Source organism: Canis lupus, chromosome 6, assembly GCF_003254725.2.
Source record: "Canis lupus dingo isolate Sandy chromosome 6, ASM325472v2, whole genome shotgun sequence".
NCBI classification, from domain to species: domain Eukaryota; kingdom Metazoa; phylum Chordata; class Mammalia; order Carnivora; family Canidae; genus Canis; species Canis lupus.
The window spans coordinates 9817799-9839116 of NC_064248.1; the positions used below are offsets into that span (position 1 = coordinate 9817799).

At 43.9% G+C, this 21318-nt stretch overlaps 3 protein-coding genes across 41 annotated transcripts in view; 1 reads left to right on the forward strand and 2 right to left on the reverse strand.

The window, feature by feature from the left end:
• The window catches only part of ZNF655 (zinc finger protein 655), a 16598-nt gene extending 13825 nt beyond the window's left edge, over window positions 1-2773 (reverse strand). For 7 of the 18 annotated variants that reach the window (XR_007410995.1, XR_007410996.1, XM_025426139.3 and 4 more), the window contains exons 1-3: window positions 2632-2773; window positions 1294-1456; window positions 26-111 (exon numbers count right to left, since the gene is read on the reverse strand). Coding sequence is in view for 11 of the 18 variants with exons in the window: in XM_025426139.3 (XP_025281924.1) it covers window positions 26-111; window positions 1294-1429 (222 nt within the window). In the remaining 7 variants the exon portion in view is untranslated. Of the gene's footprint in view, window positions 1-25; window positions 112-1293; window positions 1460-2504 lie in introns of all 18 variants that reach the window. The other 11 variants (XM_035717795.2, XM_035717792.2, XM_035717794.2 and 8 more) reach the window with 7 other exon arrangements.
• Window positions 2642-12431, forward strand: FAM200A (family with sequence similarity 200 member A). Of its 7 annotated transcripts, XM_049110833.1 has the most exons (3): window positions 2721-2853; window positions 4506-4587; window positions 10517-12431. In XM_049110833.1, the coding sequence occupies exon 3, from the start codon at window positions 10662-10664 to the stop codon at window positions 12333-12335; it is 1674 nt and encodes a 557-aa protein (XP_048966790.1). In that variant the 5' UTR covers window positions 2721-2853; window positions 4506-4587; window positions 10517-10661; the 3' UTR covers window positions 12336-12431. The 7 variants fall into 7 exon arrangements, 5 of the variants coding, with proteins under 5 accessions (XP_025281937.1, XP_025281933.1, XP_048966790.1 ...); XM_025426152.3 differs by lacking the exon at window positions 4506-4587 and having other exon boundaries at window positions 2642-2773; XM_025426148.3 differs by lacking the exon at window positions 4506-4587 and having other exon boundaries at window positions 2714-2853.
• Window positions 11392-21318, reverse strand: part of ZKSCAN5 (zinc finger with KRAB and SCAN domains 5) — a 28595-nt gene continuing 18668 nt past the window's right edge. For all 16 annotated transcript variants that reach the window (XM_049110798.1, XM_025426121.3, XM_049110799.1 and 13 more), the window contains one exon: window positions 11392-20713. In XM_049110798.1, coding sequence (XP_048966755.1) covers window positions 19587-20713 — 1127 coding nt within the window. In that variant the 3' untranslated portion in view covers window positions 11392-19586. The remainder of the gene's footprint in view (window positions 20714-21318) is intronic.

Genomic DNA, 21318 nt, shown 5'->3' on the forward strand with positions numbered 1-21318 from the left:
AAAAGCAGAGGGTTCCTCAGCTCACCTGGTACCTGGCTGTCAGGAGCGTAGCTGCCTGGTCTCCTGGGCTTCCCTCATGGGGAAGAGCAGGCACCTGGGGAACAGGTGGAGCTGAGGGAGGAGAAAGGAGCCAAGAGTGAGAGCAACCCTTCCCCCAGGGCTCCCTGAAAGAAGAGGGAGTCAGTGGGACCCTTCTTCACATCAACATTCTAGTAAACCAATGAACATTTATCAGGTACTGAGTGTACCTACTCTGCTCCTTCTCAGCATTGGCCTACCCTCCCTACCCATGTGTAGACCAAGATACAAGACTTTCTTATGAAATCTCATATTTCACTTTATTCTCATGGCAGGACATTCCTCTAAACAGGAGGGTACCCACTATACCTGTTTTGCAGATGGGCAAAGCAAAGCATAAAGACTTGCAGTGACTTGTCCAGAGCAATGATGATTTAGTTGATTTCTGATGCTTTCCCACACACTGCTCTGTAAATTTCAGTGAGCCTTCATCGTGAATGGGCACTGTCCCTGCAACCAGTGTGAGAGGCTCCAAAGATTAGGAATGGTCATGTTTCCTCACAACCTTTTCCACACTCCCACAATGCCCCACAATACTGTGGCATTTAAGTGGTGTTGCTGACACATGTTATTTCAGGCACTGCAGTGGGCCACAAACAATCTAAGACAAGGTTCTTACAAAACAAAAAAAGTAAAGACATGTCAACCTATCTATATGATACATAAAGATGTTACTGTGGAGTCAATATGTGATATGTGTACACTATAGGAGTTGTGCTCAACCAAGGAATTAAATGGTTGCTTTTTTGGCCAAAATTAGATTAGTCACAAACATTGCGGCTACAACAGAATGGCAAGTGGCAAAGCTCACAAAGTCATCAAGGAGGAAAGAAACTAAGTGAAGGGAACAGGGGGAGAGACAAGCCCTAAATCTAAGAGGAAGTAAAAGCAAGGCAAGGATTGTGAGATGCAGCAAAAGCAGCATATCTTAGAAATTTTTCTGGATGTGAAACTGGGATAAAGTCAAGGTTTTACAAATGAAAACAAAAGCCAGAGCAGAGTGAAATGTCCACCACTCTGCCTATTTAAGAAAGAAGGGCTATCCTTAATAGAAGAGCCCAGACCAGAACTGAACTGAGTCACAACTGTCCCTCCCCTTCCAGACCTCCCCTAGGAGCCATCTTCTTATTGAAGTTCCCGGCCTCTCTCATACCAGGCCCAGGAGCCCCACTGTACTCCCCATTCTCTTGGGCTTACGTGTTCTCTCTGCCTTACCCCCGTTGAGCTCCTGTTCCATGTCGGTGTCCTGCTCGAACAGAGGCTCTGGGGACAGACCCTCAGATGGGCTCTCCAAAGACTGAAACTGGACAATTGGTGATCCTGCTGCTTCCTGGGCAGATATTTCCTCCATCCCTGTTCTGGAGGACAACGACCATCACTGCTGGGTAAAATTGCGAGAATTTATTGTACTACATTAAAGCAACCCATGGTTTTACATCCTCAGGACTTAGCAAAGTATCGCAAATCTGTCCATACTCAATAAAAAACAATTGTTAACGACTAACCACCTAAATAAAACAGAAAGAAAAATGGAAATTCCTCAGTTTTAAATATTTAAGAACCGAATCATACAGTCCAAGTATGCAGCTTTATTTCAACTCCACTAATTCAGAATTTGTGGTATTTCATGAAAAAATAAAAATCAAGGACGTACAACTTAATAGTGTGAGAAGATTTCTGAGGAAAGTTTAAAATATCTGAGGGGTGCCTGGGTGGCTCAGTGGTTGAGCGTCTGCCTTTGGCTGAGGGCGTGATCCCGGGGTCCTTGGACAGTGTCCCGCATCTGGTTCCCCGCAGGGAGCCTGCTTCTCTCTCTGCCTGTCCCTGCCTGCCTCTGTGTCTCTCATGAATAAATAAAATTTTAAAAATCTTTAAAGTATGTGAAACGTACAAACCTCTTTCAAAGTTCAAGTTTGTACCAGAGAAATATGCTAATTATGATTTTTTTTTTCCTGGAAGCAGGCCCCCGAGGAATTATTTGGCAAACACTCTGCCAGCCCACTTGGAATAACTAAATGGGCTTGCCTAATAACAAAATTCCACTCTGGGGGCGGGGGAAGATGTCAGACCCTCCGCCAACGCAGACGAGCTGGGCGGGCCGCTTCCCACCGCCCTGACAGGGATCCAGGGAAGGGCTGAGATTCGAACAGGTCTCGCTCGTGTCCTTCAAACCCAAGGACGCCACCGGGCTCCGGCCCGCTTCCACAGCCCTCAGAAAGGGCCGCGGCGCCCAACCCTCGGAAGGCCTCGCGCGGCGCTGCCCTCCTCCCACTTCCCCGTTCGGTGAAGACGCGCCCCCAAAAGGGCGAGGCGGGCCACTGAGACCCAGCTCGCCCCCGGGGAGGGTCACCGGGCCCCGGCAGCAAGACCCTCAGTCCGCGGGGCGTCAGGGTGAACCCCGACTGAAGAGAAACAGGTCCTCGCACCTCGGCCCCGGAGCGCTCCTGGGGACGGGAACCGCCTTCGGCCGGGACCGGCCCCTCCCCCTCCTTCCCGGGAGCCTAAACTAACGGCGACGCCCACCGCGACCCCGAACGGCTGCCGGGGACTCACCCGAGTGGAGGGGCAGGCCAAGCGGCCGTCCCGGCACAGACACTCTCGCTCTAAGGGCAGCCCCAGGCTTTCCCGGGTCGCTCTAGATAGCCTGGAGCACGGCGCTTCTCAGTGGCACTTCCGGGGGAGGAGTCCGATGGCGGTGAGCGGAAGCGAGCCCCGGGTGAGGGCCCCGGGTGAGGGCCCCGGATGAGGGCCCCGGATGAGGGCCCCGGATGAGGGGTAGGTACCCGGGAGTCCTGCGCGTGTGTGGCTTTTCCATGTACTTCCCTCGGTCTGAGCCACTCTCGGGGCTGACCCCGCTGGCAGCCTCTGTAGCCAGTGTACCAGTAATGAGCGCGACAGCCCCAAATTTGGGAAAGCGTCCCCGCTGGCCCTTCCCTGGCTCCAGCCAGCCCTCGAGATTGGCCGAGGATGGTGACCCGCCCACGCCGTGTGTGTCCAGGGCTGAGGAGGAGTGTTGACCTCATGGTCCGACTTCCTTAAGTCCGCGGGTGGGGAACCAGCATAGGGCTACAAAATACACTGATGATTTTTTTTAAAGATTTACTTATTTTAGGGACGCCTGGGTGGCTCAGCAACTGAGCGTCTGCCCTTGGTTCAGTGCGTGATCCCGGCATCCGAGATTGAGTCCCGCATCAGGCTCCTTGCGGGAGGCCTGCTTCTCTCTCTGCCTATGTCTCTGCCTCTCTCTGTGTCCCTCACAAGTAAATAAAATCTTTAAAAAAAAAAATTATTTAGAGAGATGGAGGGGGAGGAAGAGAGACTCTCAAACAGAGTCAGTGCTGAGTGCACAGCCTGATGCAGGACTGGATCCCAGGACCCTGAGATCGGACCTGAGGGGAAACCAAGAGTCGGTGGCTTAATGGATGGTGCCACCCAGGCGCCCCTAAATACAACTGATTAAAGTTAGAGTGGAAGGCGCTTGTGTGGTATGAGGACCACAGAAAATCATGGGATCAGAGTCTATTAATGTTTTGGAGGAAGGGACAGGGCATTGAGGAAATCCGTTTTTGAGAGAAATTGAGATTGGAAGACCACTGCAGGGATCCCTGGGTGGCGCAGCGGTTTGGCGCCTGCCTTTGGCCCAGGGCGCGATTCTGGAGACCTGGGATCGAATCCCACATCGGGCTCCCGGTGCTTGGAGCCTGCTTCTCCCTCTGCCTGTGTCTCTGCCTCTCTCTTTCTCTCCGTGTGACTATCATGAATAAATAAATTTAAAAAAAAAAAAAAAAAGGAAGACCACTGCATTCCTGGTGGAACGACTGGACTATACAGAAACAGATAGGTAAAGCAGGAAGGAGTAGGACAGGTAGGCTGGGTGCTAGAACAGGAACCCTGAGGACACTGTGACCTCCCAGGTCCTTAAGAGAATGTGATGTCTTGTGGTGGAACTGGGTCTCCTAGGGACTAGCAAGACTCTTAAAAGAATTTAAACGTGATTTGCAAGGGTCTTTAGATATTAGTCCTTTGTTTAAGTTTATAAATCAAATATCCTTTAGTGACATTTGACATTTCAAATTAAACATAAGAAAAGGCAAAACTGTAGCATTCTACATGCTTTTTCCAATTCCATCAGCCTCTTGGAGATTGATGTGCCTTTCCTTTTTTTTCCTTCTTGACTGTCATTGATCTAATGCAACTTAGTAGTATGACACAATCTCCAGGCTACAGTATCCAGCATAGTGGAGTCAGCATCAAAGAAGATGCACTGCTTAGTCAATTGCTTGTTGTACAGCTCATGTTAGAAACTTTTTCTTGTGTTGAACAAAAATATACCCCCTAGTGATGTCCGTTGTTCCTGTTAGGCTCTCTGGGAAAGCAGATGGCATATTACTTCCTCCTCTTTGTTAACAGCTCTTCTCATGTTCTAGGATCACTGTAAGTTTGGGGCTCTTTCTGAGTTGCCGTTTCCCCAAGTGGCACCTATTAAACGGCTGCATTTCTGCAGCAGAGGTGAGCAAACTATGGCAGTAGTACATTTGTGTTTTGAGTTTTAGCTGACTCAGCAAACTGCTCCAGTGAGAGGACAATAGGGGGCACTCAATTAAGAGTTGGCTTCTCAGGGTTGCTCAGTCAGTTGAGCATCCGACTCTTAATTTCAGCTCAGGTTGTGATCTCAGGGTCGTGAGATCAGACTCAGTGGGGCACGGAGTCTGCTCATCCCTCTCCCTCTGCTCCTCCCTCCATTGTCTCTCAAATAAACAAATAAAATCTTTTTTTTAAAAAAAAAAAAAGAGTCCACTTCTCAGGAGGCACCAATCCCTAACAAAAAGTAGTTAGAAACATTCTTTTTTAAGCAAAATTTTCTTTCAGTGGGTCTTCAGATGACACAGGTGGCATAAAATTTGTCATTTACACTATATTGCTTTATTTTTTTTTTAAGATTTTATTTTTATTCATGTGTGAGAGAGAGAGAGGCAGAGACACAGGCAGAGGGAGAAGCAGGTTCCATGCAGGGAGCCCAATGTGGGACTTGATCCTGGGTCTCCAGGATCACACCCTGGGCTGAAGGCGGTGCTAAACCGCTGAACCACCCGGGCTGCCCCACTATATTGCTTTAAAGAAAAATACATGAACAACTATTCCCAAAGAATTGAGCACTTCCCTAATCTTTCCCATTTGCCCACCATTGCACTAAGCATGGATAGTTAACAAAAGAAAGAAAATAGTTACACCAGATTTGACACATTCTCTAAATATGGGTTTGTTTTCCCTAACTGCTTTGTCTCCACCAGCACCATCATCTGAGGATTTATAGGATGCCTTATCCATTAGACATACCTCAAATCAAGGAACCCATTTTATAGTCAAGGAGATCTGGCAATGAGTTTGTAACCACAGAATTCGTGGTGCTTACTCATCACTCAGAAGCAGCTGCTTGATAGAACTGTGAAATGACATGATGGAAACTCAGCCAAATTACGCCTTGCAAAGTTGGGGAGCTATCCTGTAGGATAAAGTCTATGCACTGATACCCATTGAACCAATAACATATATATGCTGTTTTGTCTCCAATAGAAAGACCAAGTGGGTACTCATTGAACCAAGAACACATTGTCTCCAATAGAAATACTATGGTGTTGAAACAGGAGCTATTACTATCATATGCATTAACTCACTTGTAGAATTTGTACTTCCTGTCTCCAAACCTAGAGTCTTCTGGTTTATGACTCTGATTCTCAGGAAGAACATTGCTTCTAGGAGATACATTAAATGTTCCAGTGATAGTCTCACTAGCAAAGAATGGAGTTATTATAAAAGCCCTCACAGTCCCTACCATACACGCTACATAAATACAAAAACAGCCATCTGCTTTCAATAACCTACCTTTCTGAATCTTTTAGGAACTTTAGTGTAGGAATTGGGGGGAGGAGAGAGGGCAGGGTTTAGACGAGAAAAACAATGCATAACAATGTAGTGGCCCTTAGAGATGACTTGGAACACTGGAAGGAAATTTGAGGAAATATGTAGAGGAAGTTCTGGGACTATGAAGTCTTCAAGGAGGACCATAGTTTAGTGAGCCAGCCAGTGATTAAGGAGCAAAGGTCTACTCAAGTGACTTATTGAAGAGTCAATGGGGAAGTAGAAAGAAAACAATGACAACTACAGCAAGGTCAAACCTCGTAGAGAATGGGATATTATTTGAGTCTTGGAATGTTACTCGGAATGTCACCTGGTCTTTGGTCACCTTTGCAGCATGTGGCTCTTTGGCAGGCTTTCCATTGTGCTCAGATTTGTCTTGGAATTTCGAGTGTGTCAGTTTTTCAAGGTCTTACTTATGGTTTTATAAAAGATGAGAATGCTTGATCTTCTCCTGAAATAATAGTAAAACTATTGTGATAACATTTTGACATCAAAATTGGACTTACTGTAGTAATTACATTATTTTTAAGCCAAAAACTACCTGGTAACTTCAGCCAAGCTCAGAATCTCACCACTATCTAGTACTAAATAAGTCTATTGCCTATAGGAGAAATTTTTGAAAATACTGCATTCAAATACCATTCATAATCAGGGTCCCCCGAGAAACAACCACTTTGGTTTTGTGAAACCAGTCACTCTTGACCTTTATATTCCTCTGTCTACATTTTTGTTACAGTCCTTAACATAGAGACACCATCACTAAGCAGTGGTATTGTTTGTTAATAACTAGAAATCTTTTTTTTTTTTTTGTAAGATATTGTTTATTTATTCATGAGAGACATGGGGCAGGGGGTGAGACAGAGAGAGGCAGAGACAGGCAGAAGGAGAAGCAGGCTCCATGCGGGAGCCTGAGGTGGGACTCGATTCCGGGTCTCTAGGATCAGGCCCTGAGCTGAAGGCAGCGCCAAACCGCTGAGCCACCCAGCGGTGGCCACCCGGGTGGCAGCGCTGCCCAGAAATCTTTTTTTTTTCTTTTTTTTTTTTAAGATTTTATTTATTTATTCATGAGAGACACAGAGAATGGCAGAGACATAGGCAGAGGAGAAAAAGGTTCCCTGCGGGACCCTGATGCAGGGCTCTACCCCAGGACTTTGGGATCACGACCTGAGCCAAAGGCAGATGCTCAAAACACTGAGCCACCGAGGTGCCCCAATAACTAGAATTCTTAGGATTACTGCCACTAATAAAAAGTAGGAGAAACGTGTATTTGAGTAGGTTGGTATCAAACGAAACCTAAGCCTCCTTATCCCAAGCGGGAAAAGCTGAGCTGAGGCCAGAGATCCCGGAAGACAGACTCAGCGACTGGAGGACAAGGCCGCAGTCCGCCCGCGTTTCCTAGAGAGGACCCAGGAGGAGGGCCCTGTCCGAGAGGTTGGTGATGGTGCACTTCCGGCTTCTGTGAGCCGCAGACGTGCGCGCGCACTCAGGGTTGCGGCGAGCCGGAGGTGTGGCTCTGAGTGTGCTACCCTTCGACACCCCCTCCCCCAGTCACCTCCTTTTTTGTCCCAGCACCCCCAGATTTCTCTGGGGTTAACGGTGAGACGTGGGTCCGACCAGAGAGGACGGGCGGGGACGGGTGGATGTGTATAGCGAGACTCCCCTCGCCGCGACCGACCCCAGCGGATGGAGGAGGGTCCGGGTCCCCAACCTGCATCGCAGCCTCGGGAGGACGCGCAGTCTCCCTGCAGAGACAGCCTCGGAGGCAAGCGAAAAGGGCACGGCGTTTTGTTTTCCGAGCTAGGAGGATCTGCCCCCGGGACCGGGGAGAGGCAGTCTGCTGCGTGCCCCGCCTGGGCTCTCCTGTCTTCGGTTTTCACCAGACCCTGGGCTGATGCTTTTGTTCCCCATTTGTCTACATTTGCTTTCCTTCTGGTGAGGGCTTTGTTTGTTTGTTTGTTTTTTGTACTGAGTTCTTGGAGACCATAAAATGTAAACTGAGGAAGACCCGCGAGGTTATCAAGCTCCACGTGTTGTTGCTTTTTTTTTTTCCTTATGGGGACAAGTTCACTCAGGTTCCTGAATGTTTGCAGATCTTTTGCTCACCCCCAAACCCACCACCAAAAATGGTGGTGATTAGTGTTCAAAACCTAGTGAATAAAGTGATTTGGATGCAGTAGGAAAAGATTGCACACACTTAACTCTTTTCCTTGCAGTTTCTGAACTTTCTGATTTCAGACATCAGGTGGATTTTTCGGTTGTGCAAGGTAATTGTGCTTGACTTGAACCTGTGAATGGTGAAGGGAGTTTGTGAGGATACAGTGGAAAGTGTGTTGTGCTACTAAGAGACCATTTCCAGTGCTCTCTCTGCCACTGCAGGATGATCTTGGACAGAACACTACTAGGTCTCAGTTTTGTCCCAAGTAAATTAATGAGATTATCTCAAAGAGCCCTTCCAACTTGGAAATTAATTGATAAGTGAATTTAACTGAAAAATCCAGCTGGGCCAAACGTAAATCCCATCTCCATTTCCTGCAGTGCCACCAGAAAGATACTTTCATTATTGAAAGTGGCAAAGGACCAAAAAGCAAAACAAAACCCACACTGATCAGCGTTGAAGAGATCTTAGGCAATGAATCAGTTGTAGAGAATACATTGAAAGCATATCAATGAAACATTATTTGCTGGAGAAGTAGGTTGATTACACAGTGCAATGGGAGATATATAAGTAACTTACTCGCAGACACATAATTTCTGTACTTTAACCTTGTGCTGCTGTAATAGTCCTCCCATTCTTTTATTCAGATGTTTTACAAATCACTTGACAGTCTCTTAATTCATAAATGGTATGCTCTTCCAAGTGTTGAAATACCAGGCATATAACAAATTTGTTGCTCTTTCTACAAGGGGCAGAAAATACCGACACTGTATTCAAACAAATATTTTTTAAATGTGCATGCATTGCAAGGAACTACATAGAATGACTTAAGGGCAACGATGAGAGCAAAAGAGTCTATTCTTGAGGGACAGTCTAGTTGAAATAAGGCATAAAACCATTACAAATAAAATTTCATGGTAAAAGCCATAAAAGTATTATATATACCAAAGTAGTAATGGAAACAGTTTAAGTTTGAGAGAGGACTGGGTGCTGGGATCATTCAAAAAATGTAATATAAAACCCTGTCTTTCTTCTGCTCTTCCCCCAAAATGTTAGCACCACTACTCCTTGTGGGCCTGTTCAGGTCAGGGAGGAGTGGCTGTGCTCACCTCAGCTCTGTATCTTTTGTTTCGCTTCCTTGGAGTCCCTTCATTTGATTCATACTCCTACTGTGAGGGAACAACACCTAGGCATCTAGGAACTTGTGATTCCTCGTTCCCCACCTTTAAAACTTTGACCCAGATGTCAAAGACTGAGGTACTTTTTCTTTCATCTTAAAAGACCAGAGACAGATGGGATTTTCAAAAGATATATCACTAAACATGGAGACAAGTGAGTAAAGAAAATTTAATAGAAGGTGAAGTTCAGCAATGCAAATGGTGACAAGATAAATGCTCTGATGCTCTGAGATGGGGACCAAAAAAAAAAAAGTTATGGCTATCAGGAAAGGTTAATGAGTTTTAGTATTTTAAAATATAGATACGTTTTAGTTTTTATTTTTCTCTTGTGCCCCACTGGATCATCCTGTACACCCTACCTAGATGGTCATTTTAAGAGTAACCAGATCAGGATGCCTGGGTGGCTCAGCGATTGAGCATCTGCATTCGGCTCAGGGCATGATCCTGGTCCAGGGATCGGGTTCCACATCAGGCCCTCCTCCTGTGAGGAGCCTGCTTCTCCCTTTGCCTATGTCTCTGCCTCTGTCTCGTGAATAAATAAATAAAATCTTTTTAAAAAGGGATCCCTGGGTGGCTTAGCAGTTTAGTGCCTGCCTTCAGCCCAGGGCGTGGTCCTGGAGTCCTGGGATCAAGTCCCACATCAGGCTCCCTGCATGGAGCCTGTTCTCCCTCTGCCTGTGTCTCTGCCTCTCTTTCACTCTCTCTCTCTCTCTCTCTCTCTTTCTCTCTCTGTGTGTCTCTCATGAATAAATAAAATCTTTAGAAAAAAAAATCTTAAAAAAAAAAAAAGTGACCAGATGCTCTTAGAGTGACTAGATGGCAGTGTAGCAGCACAGTTAGGACCCTGGGCTTCAGACTTGGGTTTGAGTAGTGGATCAACTACACTGTATTGTTAGACCCATTATTTAATTTTTCTGAACCTTTAAAAATAGGAGTAATTGTGTACTGCATAAGGTTTACATGAGCAGTAAATGAGCTATATACGTAAATATAATGAACAAATCAGCCTACACTATGGCTACCACAACATCAGATTTAGTCAACTGTCCTCATGAATACTTGCATGAGGTGTTAACAGCATCACAATACAATGTTACTTTTTCATACTGCTATTAAATTTTTCTACTCTGAAAAAAAATAATAAAAAATAAAAAATAATAAAAAAAATAATTTTTCTACTCTGCAGGATAGGTCTCCTAAAACATCTTGGACAAAAAGAACAGTCCTGCAGACAGACCCTATGTGGATCAAGTGAGCCAGTTCTTTGAACCTGAACACTGACTCCTGAGTCCAGGCAGACTGCAGATTTGTCTCCCCAGTCCACCCAGGAGATGGAAGGCATAGTGATAGTGAAAGTGGAGGAGGAAGATGAAGATGAGGAAGACCATTTCCAAAGGGAAAGAAGTAACATAGAATTATCCCCACCATTTCTTCTTAGTCAGTCCACAACCATGAATGAGAGAGCCCTGTTATCATCCTATTTGGTTGCATATCGAGTAGCAAAAGAAAAACTGGCTCACACAGCTGCTGAAAAAATTATTCTTCCAGCCTGTATGGATATGGTACGGACAATTTTTGATGATAAATCAGCTGATAAATTAAGAACTATACCTCTTAGTGACAATACGATATCTCGTCGAATCTGTACGATTGCAAAGCATTTAGAGGAGATGCTTATTGCACGGTTGCAGTCTGGGATAGATTTTGCAATCCAACTTGACGAGAGCACTGATGTTGCAAGTTGTCCAACACTCTTGGTTTATGTCAGGTATGTGTGGCAAGATGATTTTATAGAGGATCTGTTGTGCTGTTTAAGTTTACATTCACACACAACTGGATTAGATATATTTACTGAATTAGAAAAGTGTATTGTTGGTCAGTATAAATTAAATTGGAAAAACTGTAAAGGAATTTCGAGTGATGGAGCAGCAAATATGACTGGGAAACATAGCAGGGTTATTGAAAAATTGTTAGAAGTGACACATAACAGTGCCCTTTGGCATCATTGTTTTATTCATCGAGAAGCTTTGGTATCCAAAGAAATTCCACCAAGTCTAATGGTTGTGTTGAAAAATGCAGTCAAAATTGTTAATTTTATTAAAGGAAGCTCATCGAATGGCCAACTTCTTGAAATACTTTGTTCAGAGATTGGAGTTAACCATACTCACTTATTGTTTCATACAGAAGTTCGTTGGTTGTCTCAAGGAAAAGTATTGAGCAGAGTATATGAACTCAGGAATGAGATTTACATTTTTCTCATTGAAAAGCAATCACATTTGGCAAATATTTTTGAAGATGACATTTGGGTAACAAAATTGGCATATTTAAGTGATGTTTTTGGCATTCTTAATGAATTAAATTTGAAAGTACAGGGGAAAAACAATGTGTTTCAATATCTTGAACATATTCTAGGATTCCAAAAGACATTATTGTTGTGGCAAGCAAGACTTAAAAGTAATCGCCCTAGCTACTATATGTTCCCAACTTTGTTGCAACACATTGAAGAGAATATTATTAATGAAGACCACCTAAAAGAAATAAAATTAGAGATACTAATACATCTCACTTCTTTGTCTCAAACCTTTCATCATTACTTTCCAGAAGAGAAATTTGAATCATTAAAGGAAAATATTTGGATAAAAGATCCATTTGTCTTTCAAACCCCTGAATCAATCATTGAGTTAAACTTAGAGCCCGAAGAAGAGAATGAATTATCACAGCTCAGTTCATCATTCACACTAAGGAATTACTATAAGACATTAAGTTTATCAGCATTTTGGATTAAGATTAAAGATGAATTTCCATTGCTGAGTAGAAAGAGCATACTGCTGTTACTACCATTCACATCTACCTATTTGTGTGAACTAGGATTTTCCATCTTGACACGGTTGAAAACCAAGAAAAGAAATAGGCTCAATAGTGCACCTGACATGCGTGTAGCCTTATCCTCCTGTGTTCCTGACTGGAATGAACTTATGAACAGGCAAGCACACCCCTCACATTAAATCTAATCTCTATGAAATTTGTTTTTGAACTTTTTAAGGTTTTTTTTTTTTTAGTAGGTTGTATTTAAATATTAATAAAATTATATTTGGACTTTACTGTGTTTCATTTTTCTATGTAATATCATTTCAGGAAACTTGTTCTAGTAACATGAATCATGTGTATGTGTATCCAGAATAATGACGTGAAATATATTTGTGTCTTACTGTCAATTTTGAAAAATAGTGCTCTTAAAATGTAGTCTTATACTCCGATCCCTGTCCACCACTGCTGCCTTGCTGCTTCCTTTCAGGCAGAGCCCCATTCGGGTCCAGTTTCTCACCATCTGTGTGCTTATATGTGTTCTTCCTTTTTTGTTCTAATTCCAGGAAGTGAATCTTGATGCTAATCATGGCTTAACACCATCCTCAAACTGGATTTATTTAAGCATGGGCACGTGTTATAATTCTAGCTAATGAGATGCATATCTAGGACACTCTGTCAGGATATTTTTGTGAAGGTGTCCCTTGCTACCCAAGGGACACAAGAGAGAAGAGAGTGATAGGGACATAGTTTCTGAATCTTTCCAAGACCCTCCTTAAAAACAGAGCAACCAGGATAGGAAAACTGAAACTCACAGACATCATCTGTGGCAAAACCAGGTGACAGTGTACCACCAACAGTTACAAAACTAACATGGTCCCAAGCCACTGTGTAAAAGGAAGCAGAAAGAAGAAACGATTGTCTGATAGATTTGAAAGCTGTAAAATAATCAACAGGTACTCATGCAAAATTTCAGTGGCTATTATTGAGACCAGCAGCTTAAACCAAGAACAGCTTCCTTACTTCAGGAGAGGGTGAGTTTTAGGGGTTGATGGTAAAGTCTGGGAGCAGGATGGGCCCTGTGAAATAAAATCCAAGTTGACAGGACAGGAGAGACCAAGTCTTATCTCTGTATCCTTGAGAATTGCTTTGTTTGGTTTCCTCTGCTCACAATCAAGATCTTTTTGTGTCCTGATTAGTGACAATTAGCCTTTGGCCAAATTCCAAGATACAGGTTTCCACAAGCATGGGAAACCTCATGGGCTGGGGCAGTTTATGATGGGTCTTTCCTACTAAAATCCTGCCCCTTCCGGATCAGATACCTGCTTCCTTTGTGTTTTCTTGTGATGACATAACTAGTACATGTACCTCACCAGCACCATTTAACCAGGGACAATTTGGAATTGCATTGACCCCTTTGGGACAACTCATATCCACATCCCTAGTCCCCCACCTTTATCTGGGAAGATGTTGGAATGGGGAGTGAAGATAAGTTTGCTGCCAGAAAGAGAATTAAAAAGCTGTGAAAACACCAGATACAGATCTTTTCTCACTGTAGTGTGGAGCCCTGAATAGGTTAGGACTGAGGAGTCTTGAGGCTCCAGATATGGTCAAGTCCTAACTCTGCGCCTCCGTTTCTTCATCTGTAAAATGAGGAATATACTGTTTGTCTTCCCTGCAGAGCTTTTGAAGACTGTATTAAATGTCTTAGAAATGTAAAGCACCATATAAACAGGGTGGAAATACTCATAGAAATACATAAGGAAAAAAGATACTCCATATGCTAAGGAGAAAGAACTCCGGCTTTGGAACTGGACAGCTGAATTTTGTCTCTGATTGATACTCCCTATCTGACCGTGGACAATTCATTAACTTTCTGAAGCTCAGATTGCCCAACTCTAAAATTGAGACACCCTCTTTAAGTAATTATTTTAAATGTGTTGTATTGTAAATGTACGTGTATTTTTAATACACGGTAAGCCAGGACAATGTAAATCCACTCCTAAGCAGGACTGAACTGTGTCTCCCAAAATTCCTACATTGAAACCCTACTGCATCTGGAGATAATGGGGTAAAGTTAAATGAGGTGATAGGTTTGGCTGTCAATAGGACTGATGTCCTAAGAGGAAGAGCTACCAGGAGCGGAGGCACTGGGAGGAAAGGCCATATGAGGACAGCAAGGAGGCAGCTGTCCACTGTTACCTGGATTATCTAATTTCCAGCTTCCAGAACCTTAAGAAAATAAATATCTGCAGCATTTTGTTACAGCAGCGGGAGCATACTAACATACCAGGTAAGGTATTTAGCACAGAAATAAGCACATTATCAGATGCCCAACAAATGTAACCTTTTTTTTTTTTTTTCTCTTAGAAACAAGATTATAACCGCAGTGGTTTGTTAAGGTGGTTTATCTGGACTGAGTGATGGGTTTGTAGTAATGCAGTCATATTTTCTCCTGGTAGCAGCACCAATCAGTGATATACACTGCACTTGTACTATTTCTGGCCAAAGATAAAACACAGCAGTTGCTATACTGCACCAAACTCATGCTCAGGGGAACCAAGAGACAGATGTCAAAAGGGAAAATTGTCCTTGACACCAAGTCCAAAACATCTTGGTGTTTATCCTTGAATATCCCTAATTTTTTTTAATCTGCTATATTTTCTGTATCTCTGCAGGTACTTCGTTACTTTCCTACTCTTACTTTTTCTCCCTTTATCTTCCCATTTCAAACAGTGTCTCTAGTTCTGCTACATGTGATCTGACAGGTGCAGATCTCTGGTCACCCTGATACCTGTTGTTTCCTCTTTCTGGACCTTCTGTAAAGTTCTCTCTCCTTAGGTCCAAGCCCCAGGGCTTCACTTATGGGGTAAGTCATTCCAGGATTCGGTACCAGCACAGAAAAATGCTAGTGCCTTAACGTTTTGTCTCCCACGCCCTTCCTAATGGATCCCAACATTTAGGTTTAAGTCAAAGCACAAAGCGGGGTTGGGCCGGGGCGTAGGAGCCGTAGGGGAGGCGCTTTCCCCCACATGGTGCTGGGGGACCAGAGGCCAGGGTGCTGACGATCAGATCATCGGGAAACTCCTCTCGACCTCTCCACCACCCGCACACCGGAATTCAGGCCCACAGGTAGACCGGGAGAGGAAAGACAAACAGAACACAGGACCTCAGGACAAACAGAAGTCCCGGAAAGCCCACCGTAAGTACCTAGCAGTCCCGCCCCCTCATGCCCGCCTCTGTAGGAATCTGGGTTTCTCGCCTCCACCTCCGTAGTTCCCGGAGCCTCCCTCTACATTGTACATCTAAGAGTAAGATGTAGCCTCTTCTTCAGTCTGGGGAAAAGACCAAAGTTTAAGGGGATCCCTGGGTGGCTCAGCGGTTTAGCCCCTGCCTTTGGCCCAGGGCGTGATCCTGGGAGTCCTGGGAGTCCTGGGATCGAGTCCCACATCGGACTCCCTGCATGGAGCCTGCTTCTCCCTCTGCCTGTGTCTCTGCCTCCCTCTCTCTCTCTCTCTTTCTCTCTCTATCATGAATAAATAGAATCTTAAAAAAAAAAAAAAAAAGCCAAAGTTTAGAAACATTTCCTCCCCGGTGAGAAAGAAATAAGGGACCATGGGAAATCTAGCCTCCAGGGTGGAAGGGGCGTGGTTCACAAGTTCCTTCTGCAAGGAAAATACCTCAAGCTAATGACCGGGCCCTACTCACTCAGATGGTTCCAGTACTTTTGTAAAAATAACAGGAATTTTTTAGAAAATCACAGGCTTCCTTTCTGCCCCTAGTACCATAGTAACATGCTCCGTGTGCCCACTTACTGATGTAATTGGAACCCAGATTCTGCTGTCCTGTTCCTTTTCTGCCTTAGTCCCTTCCAACATCTTAATGTTAAAAAGATAAGGAAGTAGCATCTCAGGCAAACAAACTTGCTCTAACTTGCCCAAACTCAAGCAAATGTATGACCCTAACGTCTTGTTTCCCTTTCCTTTTGGAGGAGAGGGCTATGATGGATTTGGTGACTGAATAACAGCAAAAACTTTTCAGATACTCAAATAACATAATTTTTTTGTTTTCCTGAAATTAGAAGCAATGAGGGAAAGCTGTAAGACTACAGATAAACAGTTTTCAGCTCAGAAAGATGTTTCGGACACTCAGAAACTGGGTAACCAATTGGCAGAAGTGTTTTCTCCAGTTCAACGTGTTTACTAAGTGTTTGTTACACACAGAGGATTCCTCCATCAGGTTGGGGAGGTTAGGTTTTATGATCCCATGGGACCCATGACAATTTTAAGATCCTATAACTGTATGATTTTATCATATCTTGGCTCAAAACTTTTTCACACAAGTGACAAAAACAGTTTCACCACTTTGTAATGTTTGATGTTTAATAATACAAGACAGAGGCGCCTGAGTGGCTTAGTTGGTTAAATGCAACCAACCCTTGATTTTGGCCCAGGTCATGATCTCAGGGTCGTGAGATACAGCCCCAAGTTGGGCTCTATGCTGGGCGTGGACCTGCTTAGGTTTCTCTCCCCTTCTGCCCCTCCCCCCTCAGCTCAGGTGCATGCCCTCTCTCTCTCTCAAAAATAAAATTTAAAATCTTAAAAAAATAATAGACATAATATAGTTTAGTTTATACGCAAAGTGGAAAGTAGTCTGGCTGGGTTCAAATGCTAATTCTGCCACATCTGTGTGACTTGGGGCACTTCAGTTTTTCCCAACTGTAAAATGAGGGTACTACATAAAACCACCTCATAATGTTGTGAGGATTAAATGACATGATCCACATAAAGCACATGATGTTTACAACAAGGTAAGTACTCAATAAACATTAACACCAGTCTTCACGGAAGTTTTCATTCTCTATTAAGTCTTATAGCTGATCTTCAGTTGTTTTCTTTGTTTTTTTTTGTTTTTTTTTTTACTTTTACTTATTTACCCATGAGAGACACAAAGAGAGGCAGAGACACAGACAGAGGGAGAAGCAGGCTCCCTGCAAGGAGCCCGAAATGGAGCTTGATCCCAGGACCCCAGGGTCACAACCAGAGCCAAAGGCAGATGCTCAACCACTGAGCCACCCAGGCACCCCTGACCTTCAGTTGTGATTGTTTGTAGGAGACTCCTTAAATGCTACCAGTGAGGCCCTCTGACATTGACATGTTGCATGAAATTGGTGGCTATTTGTCCTGAGGGTGTCATTGTCTCTTTAAGCAACTAGTGGCTTTCAGCAAGAGCTACACAATTCTATAAACTTTCTATTATTTCATTTTCCCCCAAAACCTTCCATAAGCCAGCAGCACATCTCTTTCCACCTATATCCCATCCCAGTTCACCACAGTAAATATCCCACAACTGAACAGCCACCTCACACCAGGAACTACCAGTACTCCACCCACCATCCATGATGGTCCTCACTGCCTCCTGGTTGAGTGGCCAACTCCACAATCTGTTCTAACAGTCAGCATCCTGGGAGCACTCATCACACCAAAGGTCTTAGATCAGATTCCCTCAAGCAGAGCCTGAGAAAGGGATTCAGAGCCATGTGATTTGTTGAGGGAGTGCTTTTCAGGAAAAGTTTTTGGTATTTTGGTGTTTTTAAGTAAATTCTACACCCAATGTGAGGCTTGAACTCATGACCCAAGATTTGGAGTCAAACACTCCCTCAACTGAGCCAGCCAGGTGTCCCTTCAGGAAGAGTCTGTATGGGAGGGAATGAAACAGAACAGAGAAAAGCAAAAACCAAGCATGGATGTAGTCTCAGATATACTCTGGCCTAATCCATAGAGAGAGGATTCTGGAACAGAAGCTGCACTACAGTACCCCGATCCCCCACTAAGACAGACCTAGTGAATCAGCCTTTTGTACCCCGCCCATATCAATCAGCCACTGGCTGGGGGGGTGTGGAGGACAGGTAACTCCTGCAGGCAGCTCCCATCATCTGAAGACAACTTTTCAGAGTCTCTGAAGGGAGAGCTGTGAGCACCCAGCAGCCAAAACTAGGGGATGGGCATGCCAGCTTGGTAAAGGGGATCTTGGGGGATGCCTGGGTGGCTCAGGGGTTGAACGTCTGCCTTTGGCTCAGGGTATGATCCCAGGGTCCTGGGATCAAGTCCCGCATCGGGCTCTCTGCATGGAGCCTGCTTCTCCTCCCTCTTCCTATGTCTCTGCCTCTCTCTCTCTCTCATGAATAAATATGTAAAATACAGTCAACAAGTATTTATTGTTCATGGCAAGCCCAACAGTCATTTACCATACCAATTCACAAGAAGCACTCTCTCCGTCTCTAGAAAAGAGGCTCAAATTAACTCTCTTATCCATGTCATCATTCCCCCACACCTTCCCTCAAGGCAGCTTCCCTCAAGGCAGGGCTAACCAGAACACACACCCTTCTGCTCCTAATTACAGTTTACTTTCAAATCTAACTCCAATCCAAAGTGACACTTATTCTACACAACATTATCCTATGGAGGAGGTCTACCTCCAGGGCAACTAGGAATTGCTACACATACTGCTTGAGCCAAGATTCCTAATTTAACTTGGTCCAATTCCTTCCATGGACACAGCTGCCCTCATTCTTGTGGGTGAGGGAATGAAAATCAGCCCACACTTTGGCCTGTTTTCTCTTCTCTATTCCCCTATGGTTGCTCTCTCTCCCCCATTCAGATGCAACTGAGCAAAAAAAAATTTTTTTAAGATGTGGCTGACCAACAGCTTCTCTCCTGAATTTACACACTTAATTCTTCTTGCTACTATCCAACTTTGATGCTAGTAGAATCAAATTAAAAACAAGGTAAAGAATGTTTCATGGAGAAGTTAGACTGAATAATGCAACAGGAACGCATACCATCCAGCCTCTAAACCCCAATTTTGCCAGAATATAAATACCTTAAGTCAATTTCTTTTCAAAAGCTTTAATACTCAAGATGGGAACAACAGCTGGAGCATTCTAGTGGCAGGATAATCATTTCGTTTCTAGAAAAGGTTCATTGCTGAGGTACCAAAAGAGATTATCATGCTAAAGAGTTCTCTCTTCCTTTTGCTGTGCTCTTCCCTGAATAAGCTGTCAAACAAGGCAGAAACTACAAATAAAGCTTATTTCTACTGCATTCATGAGGCTTTTCTCAGTGTCAATGTTCTGAGATTTGACCAAAGAATGAGTGCCACCTGAAGGCTCTCCTTCATCCACCATATCCAAAGGTTCTCTCTTGTCTAGGTTCTTAAGCATGAAGATGCTAACAAAAGCATTTCTCGATGGGGAAAGCAAACAGATAGCTATTCATTATGGATTTTCCAGTGTTCCTAAGTTCTAACTGAAAGATTTCAACATATCTGTAGGCTTGATGATTACGTTGGAGAAAATGCTTGACATTGTTATTACATTCATTATAGGAGTAGGGTTTCTCTTAGAAAGGCTTCTCTAAAATTGAGCAAAAGCTGTTCTACAACAGAAACATCTATACACTTACAGTATTTATGGCATCTGTCCTCTCATGACTTCTTAGATGTTTGAAGAGGCTACAACTCCAACTGAAACTCATTCCACATTCTTTACATTGAAAGGGTTTCTCACCAGTATGGATTCTCTGATGTTGATTAAGATGTGACTTCAGAGTGAAGCCTCTGCCACATTCATTACATTGATGGGATTTCACATTGGAGTAGGCTTTTTGATGTTGTTTTATGTGGGAACACTGGCCAACATTTTCTCTACATATATCACATTTATTGGTTTGTTCTGCAGTGTGAGTTCTGTAATGCTGAATAAGGTCTGAACTATAACTAAAGGCTTTGCCACAGATATCACACTTATAAGGCTGCTCTTGCAACTCAATCTTCTTATCTTCAATCACCGTCAGGTTCCAACTATATGCTTCCTCACAAATGCCATTTTTTTCATTCCTCTGACCCATGTGGAGCACCTGATGTTCAATGAGGCTAACATACTGAAAAAATATTTCTCCACATTCATGACACTGATGGGATTTCTCTCTAGAGTGGAGTCTCAGATGCCCCGCAAGGTGGGACCGCCTCCCAAAGCCTTTCCCGCACTCATTACATTTAAAGGGTCTCTCCCCACTGTGCACACTCTGATGCTGAACAAGATGGGACCTCACTCTAAATGCTTTCCCACACAAGTGACAGGTATAGGGTTTCTCACCAGTGTGGACTCGCTGATGCTGAGTCAGATGTACACGCTGATTGTAGCTTTTCCCACATTCATCACACCTAAAGGGTTTCTCCCCTGTGTGTATTCGCTGATGTTGAATCAGATGCGCACTCTGAATAAAGCTTTTTCCACATTCGTTACATTTATGTGGTCTCTCTCCTGTGGATGATTTTTTGTGAACATACGTGACTTCACTGAAATTTATCCTCTTTGAAGAGGGATGTCCTAGCACCTCTTTCACGGGAACTCCCTGCTTTCTATCCAACTTGCCTGGATGTTCATGGGCTTCTCCAAAATCTTGAACTTGAGAAACATTTCTTTGGATTCTTCCTGGTATTTCCACATCTGCTTCTGAAAATTCTGAAATTTTCTTCTTAACATTCAATTTTGTATTCTTACTTCTTTTCTCACTGCCTGAAAGAATAAAGAGGAAGTGCAAATGTCACCAGCTCTTTTATTTTAAGTATTTATTTCAGAGACAAAATGAGCGAGCGAGAGAGAACACATGCACAAGCAGGAGGGGCAGAGGGAGAGGGAGAAGCAGACTCCCTACTGAGTAGGGAGCCCAACATGGGGCTCGATCCCAGGGCCCTGAGATCATGACCCAAGCTGAAAAGAGATGCTCAACAGACTGAGCCACCAAGATGCCCCTGTCACCAGTTTTTCACAGAAGAAAGATAAACTATCAGGAGAAAGGGTAATCAGGTGAAACCACAATGTGATACCAGTTACAAGGGGGGAATGTATGTACATGTCTGATGCCAACAGGAGTGAAAAGAACCTTTGGTATGTGTCCAGTGAAAAAAATGAGATGAAGAGGCTCACTAAGCAGGGTGGTGAGAATGACCGAGGCTAGGCAATCACTAGGAGGAGTACCACACTTCTATTACACAGAAAGGAGAGAGAGGTATTCTAAAATGTGAACATGAATTAGGCAGACAGAATGAGACAAGAACAGAAACACAGCTGGATGGAAACAGCAGACAAGACTGAAGAATGGGAAGCCAAGGACTATGAGG